This window comes from Mesoplodon densirostris, chromosome 15, assembly GCF_025265405.1.
Source record: "Mesoplodon densirostris isolate mMesDen1 chromosome 15, mMesDen1 primary haplotype, whole genome shotgun sequence".
NCBI classification, from domain to species: Eukaryota; Metazoa; Chordata; class Mammalia; order Artiodactyla; family Ziphiidae; genus Mesoplodon; species Mesoplodon densirostris.
In genome coordinates this window covers 48,361,120-48,369,141 of record NC_082675.1, presented here as the reverse complement: position 1 = coordinate 48,369,141, position 8,022 = coordinate 48,361,120, and the positions used below count along the sequence as shown (strand labels likewise).

The 8,022-nt window shown below is 36.3% G+C and overlaps 1 protein-coding gene across 2 annotated transcripts; it reads right to left on the bottom strand.

Annotated features, from left to right (window-relative positions):
- Positions 1-1,505: 1,505 nt before the first annotated feature.
- On the bottom strand, positions 1,506-1,862 carry LOC132503004 (large ribosomal subunit protein P1-like). 2 transcript variants are annotated; one of them, XM_060119339.1, is made up of 2 exons: positions 1,780-1,850; positions 1,506-1,704 (listed from the first exon to the last, which is right to left on the bottom strand). In XM_060119339.1, the coding sequence occupies exons 1-2, from the start codon at positions 1,848-1,850 to the stop codon at positions 1,506-1,508; spliced, it is 270 nt and encodes an 89-aa protein (XP_059975322.1). The 2 variants fall into 2 exon arrangements, with proteins under 2 accessions (XP_059975322.1, XP_059975323.1); XM_060119340.1 differs by having other exon boundaries at positions 1,506-1,862.
- Between the last annotated feature and the right edge of the window lie 6,160 nt (positions 1,863-8,022).

Below are 8,022 nucleotides of genomic sequence, written 5' to 3'. Positions count from 1 at the left end.
TACTTTTATATGTAAGGATAGCAAAGTTTGGGATGGTTAAATTATCTGCTAACGTCACAGCCATTTGCAAAGTGCCATTGGTTCTAAAATGAAGTCACAATGAAATCATTCTTTAGTCTTATCTCTCGGATTCTTATCTCTAGATAATAAGTCCAAGAAATAAGGGAAAGTAAATGTTCTCCTGCCATTTTAATTGAAAGAAAAGTGAGGAGTAGAATCTCCTAAAGTCAGAGTTGAGACAGCAGATATAAAATCAGCCCTATATCCTAGCTATTGAAATCATGTCATCATTTTTTTATCAATTCACCCAACAAAGACTATACATTTTTCATTGCTATAGTGGAAATCACAACTAAACTATTATAATACCAATTACACCAGAAAAATAAAGCATAGCATAAGCACTATCACTTGCAAAGGGTTTTTATGTTTTACTTGATATGACTTCATGAGACAAGATATAATAGATGATATCACCTATGTGTGAACTTCTCCAATCCACTTATTCACTCTACACACTCCCAGCCTCAGTTTCCCCTCTAAAATCCTCCCAGCTCAAAAATTCAATGATCCTATAATTCTAAGTCACAGCAGTTTTTTGAAAGTATGCTTTACTCATTATTCTTTTTATGCCTTTTGAATATAAGACAGTTGATATTAACCAAGTATTCTCAAATAGTCTCACAAACATTGGATGTTCACTATAGCAATCCTGACTCCAAAAAACCTTCATGAATCAACCTGTTATAAAATAAAGCATTACAGTAAGGCAGATAAATATTATCATCTGCTACAGCTTCCCAAAACATTCTTCATAAGTGATGTTTTATGCGACATGATTGGAAAGCACTGCCATCTCCCTTAAGGTTAAACTTGTGATCATCATGTAGACAGGAAATAAAAACCTCTGCATAGAATTGTATTCATGTCATTTATGAAGCAGAAGTAAAGAATCACAGAGAATGAAACGTTTTCATAACAGCAAAGAACCACAGTTAATATTTTTTGAGCCTTTGCTCTGTGCAACACTTTATAGGCATTACCTCATTTAAATTAAATGTAGAATAATCATGGGTAAGACTTCTTGAGCCTTCTCTCATTTAATACTCACAATAACCCTATGAAGTAATAAAGTAGATAACTGATATTCTACTCAGCATATTATTATTTAGAATGTTCACATTTTATTTGAATTGTTTCTCAAATGTTCCCCATTAATAACAGAGACTGTTTTTTTCCATCCAATTTATCTTTCCTTCTTCATTTACTAAGAGAACGCTAATTGGATTAAGGGTGCCAACGTGCCCATACAAAAACTTGCATTCCAAGCCTCTTCAGTAGTGAGAGGTGTTCCTGTTACACTCTCCTGACCAATAATATATAAACAAAAATTTCCTGCTAGGAATTCTGAGAAAACCTATTTATTTATTTATTTATTTATTTATTTATTTATAACAACAGCAGCAAAGAGTTCAGCTTTTTATTGACCCTGTTACTAAAGGGGTTTAGTCAAAAAGACCAAAGCGCATGCCATCATAAGACTCTTCAGATTCTTCTTTCTTTGCTTCTGCTTTCTTCTCCTCAGCTGGGGCAGCAGTGATGGAGGGGGCAGGACCTCCTGCTGGGGCAGGACCAGCTGCTGGGGCAAGTCCACCAGTCCCCACATTGCGCATGAGGATTCCGATGTTGACATTGGCCAAAGCCTTTGCAAACAAGCCTGGCCAGAGATGTTCAACATTTACACCAGCTGCTTTAATGAGGGCATTTATCTTATCCTCTGTGACTGTCACCTCATCGTCGTGCAGGATGAGGGCCGAGTAGATGCACACCAGCTCCAAGATGGAGGCCATGGTGTGGGCAAGTGCTAGGTGGGGCCACCGGGCACGGTGCTAGTCTCTGGATAAAGTGAGGGCCTCACCCCAAAAGTGGCCTTTGCTTCCTTAGCACCTTAGAGGCAGCTGAAGAGAGGCAAGTAAGCCTTTTTAAATAGGACAGTTTGGGTTCTTGCCCGAGAAGATGTTTAAGGGTACACATGCTGCAAACAGATGGTCCTGGGTGGATTTACCCTGGCCCAGTCACATCTTGTTTTTCTTTCCGTACCACTTCGTACCTCTGGGTGTCAGGCCCCTTCCTCTCTTCCAAAGTGGGGCCATTGGAAAGTGTGGTCTTCACACTCAGTTTGGATGGAACTCAACACAATCTGGAGAATGTGAGAGGATCCTTAAAGGAATGTCGTTGATGGACAGCATCCATGCACTAAAACACAGGAGCAGGCAAAGTTGTGCTCACCAGGCTTTCACCTCCCTTCTTTGTCACTTCCTCTCCAGATGCTGATATTTCTTTCCAGGTGACCCTACAAGGTGAGTCTAACCCTGACCTCCTGTAAGGTTATTGTCCCACCACCATCAAACCATATCTACCAGCCTGGGAGCCTGGAAGTGGAGAGTGGTAAGGGGGATTCCTCTGCCTCTCCCTCTAGTAGCTTCCTAATCTGTTGTTAGATCCTTCACTCTTTTAAATAATGCAAATCTAAATTTTTAAGTAAAATCATAGAAATACTAGAAACTGTGTTGTAGCTGAAAATGCATTTAATATTAGGGTTGAAATGTGTTGATAACTGTGATATCAAAGCAACAAATACTTTAAAGGAAAAGGTAAACTCCACACATTTTTGAACTGTCTAAAACAAAATAATTGAAAGACCTTTTAAACTGGAAAAACATTTATAACATATGTGACATTTAGATTTTACTATCTTTAATATATGGAGGGTTTTTAAAAATTAATTTTTAAAAAGGAGCATGTATTCCAATAAACAAATGAGCAAAGAACATGAACCGGCAGTAAAACACATACACACACAACTAAAGATAGACCAGGAGAGGCTTCCCTGGTGGTGCAGTGGTTATGAATCTGCCTGCCAATGCAGGGTAACTCAGGTTCGAGCCCTGGTCCAGGAAGATCCCATATGCCACGGAGCAACTAAGCCCATGAGCCACAACCACTGAGCCTGCGCTCTAGAGCCCGGGATCCACAACTACTGAAGCCCATGCACCTAGAGCCCATGCTCCGCAACAAGAGAAGTCACTGCAATGAGAAGCCCGCGCACCACAAGGAAGAGTAACCCCGCTCGCCGCAACTAGAGAAAGCCCACGCACAGCGACGAAGACCCAATGCAGCCAAAGGTAAATAAATAAATAAATAAATATTTTTTAAAAACTAAAAAAAGATAGACCAGGAAAAAGTTTTAAGTTCATTTATTTCAGCTAGTCAAATAAAAGCTGATTGAATCAGTGAGTTTTTACCTAGAAAATGTACTTTAAAATTGATAATATTCAGGGATAATGATGCAGGAATCATTAATAAGCTTAAGGAGTATAAATTGGTACAGCTATGCTGGATGTAAGTTTGGAAAAATATACCCATTTTTTAATCCTAAAATTGTGTACAAACTATGACCTAGTAATTCTTCCTCTAAGAATTCACCCTAAGAAAATGATTATAGATGGAACAAAGATTTATTTACCAAGGTTGTTTATCAATATACTTGTTTACAATAACCAAAAACATGGGTAGAACCTCCAGCCCAACATTAGGGAATTGGTTGAATAAACAGTGTATATCCATATAATGGGAAATTATAAAACCATTTTGAATAAGATTGAAAAATAACATTTAGGAAGATAGAAATATATTCATGTTATATTGTGGGGAAAGGTTACAAAATAGTTTATACAGTATGATTCATTATTGTAATATTGTAAATAAGAATATCCATGGAAATAAAGAAAAACTATATACCATAACACAGGTTATTTCTGGTTGATGATGCTACAGTGTTTCTTATTTTCTCTTTACTCCTTATCTAATTGTATAAATCTTCTACCATAAACATCGATTGTTGTCATAAGAGACTATTATTTTAAACTATTAAAGTTAATGGCAAATAATTAGATAATCAAGTAGTCAGGGAATTAATTTTGATGCAATATGAGAAAGTTGGTTTGAAATATGTAACAGGGGAGTATCAGAGCATTTAAATCCCAACGTGGGAATGAGGAAAGCAATTGTGTCATAGAAAGAAAGAATTCAAATAAAACAAGTGTACAGAGGAAGACAAGCTGAGATTTGAAACTGGTAAAGAGGGAAAAGGATGATATTGACTATTAGCTCAGATAAGAAAGCCAAGGAGCAAGCTTTCAGTGCATTTGAGTATTATAAGTCAACTTACTATCATACAAAACAATAATGTGTTTTTATTCGGTGCAAATGTGGTAAAGGCCAAATTACTTACTCTAAGATGCAAACACCTTAAAGGGGAGCTAGTAGAACACTGGAAGCAGTTAACTGATCTCCAGCATGATTGGGATTTTCAGGCTGGTGTTAAGTTTAACAATCTTGAAAGGTGTTTTGGAGTTCAAATGCAAAATAAGTCCCTCCCTTGGAGGGAATTCTGTGAATTAATTGGAGACACAGGCATTTACAGCTCACAGGTTTCCTCATTTGCTGGAGGGTATCGTTATCTTTATAGTTCTATATATAAAATAGGCAAATGTCCTAGGTCATGCCTCTTCCCGTGAAAAATTGATCATGTGCTGGGAAGCAAGGGGAAGTCCAAAAAAAGTCTGCCAATGGACAGAGATACAGATACATAACCCAACACAACGGCACATCAGTTTAGAAAACTGATGCCTTTCCCCAAGCATCAAGGAATTGTCCTCTTAGGGGGAAAATGGTTATTTCTGAGGACTACTCATGATCACTCCCAGAATTTTCTTATGTTCCAGAAAAACCACCACATAGAAACTTCCACCACAGTAGTATTCATATTTCCTAGCATATAGGTGTATAGAATGCTACAGCAATTGGCTACAGAGTGGACAGAAAGTTTTGTGGTTAATCAAACCAACTTGCCTTGTGAAGCAGGTATACCTGGATTTACTACTGAACTCGTTTTCCTTATATGCAAAATTGAGATAACAACACCTCACTTACACAGTTGTTTAGAAGATAAAAGTAAATAATACTTATAATGCTGGATCCATAACAAAAAATAGCTACCATTGGGACATGATTTTTGGGGGGGAGGAAGTTGGGGAGAACTTATTGTAAATGTATAAGACAAGAAATACAGTTGACCCTTGAACAACATGGGTTTGAACTGAGCAGGTCCACTTATATGTGGATTTTTTTTCAGTAGTAAGTACTACAGTACTACACAGGTTTGTGGTGGGTTGAATCCACAGATGTGGAACTGTGGACACAAGGGTCAACCATAACTTATATGTGGATTTTCCACTGCCCGGTTGGTCAGTGCCCCAACCCCTGCATTGTTCAAGGATCAACAACATATGTAACTTGAACTGAAATACATTATTACAATAGCAGTGTTTTGGCTGACAACTTTTTATCTGAAATGCCACAAAGATCCTAAGCAAAATTCAAATGCTTCTATTTATAATAAAGTTGGAAATTCATTTCAAATTCATTTTTTCATCAGGTGTGGCCAGCATTTTAACAATTATTTTGATTTTTTAGCTCCATTCACATTCTCAGTGGCAAGTATATTTGTCCCATTTTTAGACCATTCTATACACTTAGCACAGCATATGTGAGCCAACATGCTTATATTAATGTCAAAAGACCGGTGAGATTGTTTTCCTGCTCACAATAATTAAAACATTTCTGTAGTCTGGTACCTAAATCAGTAAAGAATAGAAAATTGTTAAGACACTGTTAAGTTAATCTCCATTTGTAAATTTTTCTTCTGTTTCTTTCTTTTTTTTAACAAAGTAGGTTAATTTTGCCTTATTCATATAAGATATTTTAGAGAAAAAACTTTTCAGATATAATAATTTTCAAAGGAAATGTCTTATGCAAGCTTATTTGAGCTTGTTCTTATAGAAGCAATCTTTCTGAGCCATTGATTGCAACCTATCACCACTACAATATGATGACATAAGTGACAATGACATGGTCAGTTAATCAGGAGTATATTTATTTTAGTTTAACAAAATTTGAATCAAGTGCTTTAGATCTAGAAGACTTCAGTCCCCTCTTTTCAGAGAGGGCAAGCTGTTTGGCTAAGGATTCAAAGCCGGTTAACAACAAAACCTGCCTTAAAACTCAGGTACCCAGCCTTAAGGTAAAAAGTGAAGTATTGGCATTTCTGAGAAAGGGTCAGGAATAGATTTTAATAATCAGCTTTTAAACACAATATTACAAAGCACACTGTATACACGTGCTGTTTCTTAGCTAGATGGTTTTGCTTGTAATTTCCAGGGTTGTGAGTAGAATGGAGTTGTTGAGTAGCATGATAAATGTTCGAGTCTCTGCTCTACCATTTAATACAACCATAAACTTTTCCATCTACAAAATGGGAACAATAGCACCTACCTCACAGGGACATTAGGAGAATAAAATGAGAGAGATTATGAAAGTAAAATCAATTTTTAAACTAATAAAAATTTTGAAAATACAAGGGAGTGGTATTATCATTATTAATCAGCTTACAAAAATCCTGGCTCCTTTCTTGTGAATGAACTTGATTTCAGGCTCTCACGCTTATCTCAGCAACATAGCTCTTAGATTTTAGATATTGAGCGTTTTTCTCACCAGTGGGATTTTTGCTATGCAATAAGAAAATATAAGTAATTATCCAAAATAAGACCATCTAATTATATCAGGGGGTTCTGATAACAGCATAAACCAGGAAAGTGGAACCTAAGTGCTTTACTATCAGAATCATAAAACAGAAATACATTCTGTTATTACATTATTGTAAATTCTTTATTTTTATAATACAGATTTGAGAGTGCTTCCCAAATTGTCATTTTTATACTGAATATGTTCCTGTTAATTTTTCATATTGATGTTAATATTATTTCACAATATCATGCCATTTTTACTAATGGATTTTTTTTTTTGTAAATAAGCAATAGTTTCCACATAAAAAACATGATGGAGTTGAGGTCTCTGCTATAGTCATTAATTCCCCCATGTAATACACCAATTAGGTCTGTATCATATCTGCAAAAATATACATAAGGCCGTTTGCACATAATTCATACCCATACCTAATGATAACCTCATAAACTGTTTTCCCACCATTGAAGCACACGTTTAACTTTGAAATGTGTTGCCAGAAGAATGCCTTTGAAAAAACAAATCCCACTGCAGATGAAGTCTCATCAATTGCTGCTGTTTTTCTACTGTATACTTTATGAATTGCCTCATCATAATTAACTCCAGCCACTGGAATTAATTACTCCAGATGATCTGGAAATTGGTCTTCTCAATTCCTCTGAAATTCGTCAAGATCATCCCGCAAAGTGGGGAAAGGGGTTTGAATAAAGCAAAAATGTCTTTGAAAAACTGAATATGTTTTAAGTGTTTTGTTTTTTAGAGAAGGAGAGGTAACACAGGAAGATGAGTTTAGGCATATTTTATTCCTTTTTCATTCCATAAAATGATAGACATTAGCAGCTGAAAGTGATCATAGTGAATTTCTAGTTCAACCCCTTCCTTCCATACACGTGGAAGGGAGACCCTAAAAGCTTGGGTGAATTGGCCAAGGTCCACGTGGTCATGGGCTCATGATCCAAAACCCATGTCAGGGTTCTGTTTGGCAGTAAAATAAGAAAGAAAGATAGATAATTGATTTCACAGACTTTCTCATACAGAAACCACGCATGGCACTAAGGAGTTATAGATGAGAAGGATGCACTGAAAATGAACACTTTGCTCAAAACATACTAGGATGCTCATCTGAGGAAGCTTTCAGTTTGATTCAGCCCATCTCAACTTGGTCCCAATTGTTTTCAGATTTTCCATCACAGTCATTCTTCCCTAAATCTGTTATAATTAGAGACCATTTATATGTGATAGAACAATTCTGTGTCAGCCAACTGCAAGGAAAATTGGAAAATAGTTGATACCAGTTTACAATTTTTTAGCTGTCAGAGGAGATTTTACCTTTTGAATAATGTACATATTTGTTAGTGTCAATTCTCCCAAAATGTT

Bases quoted from the DNA above. Each gene is read 5' to 3' on its own strand.
- LOC132503004 (XM_060119340.1), bottom strand. From the start codon at position 1,850: ATGGCCTCCATCTTGGAGCTGGTGTGCATCTACTCGGCCCTCATCCTG.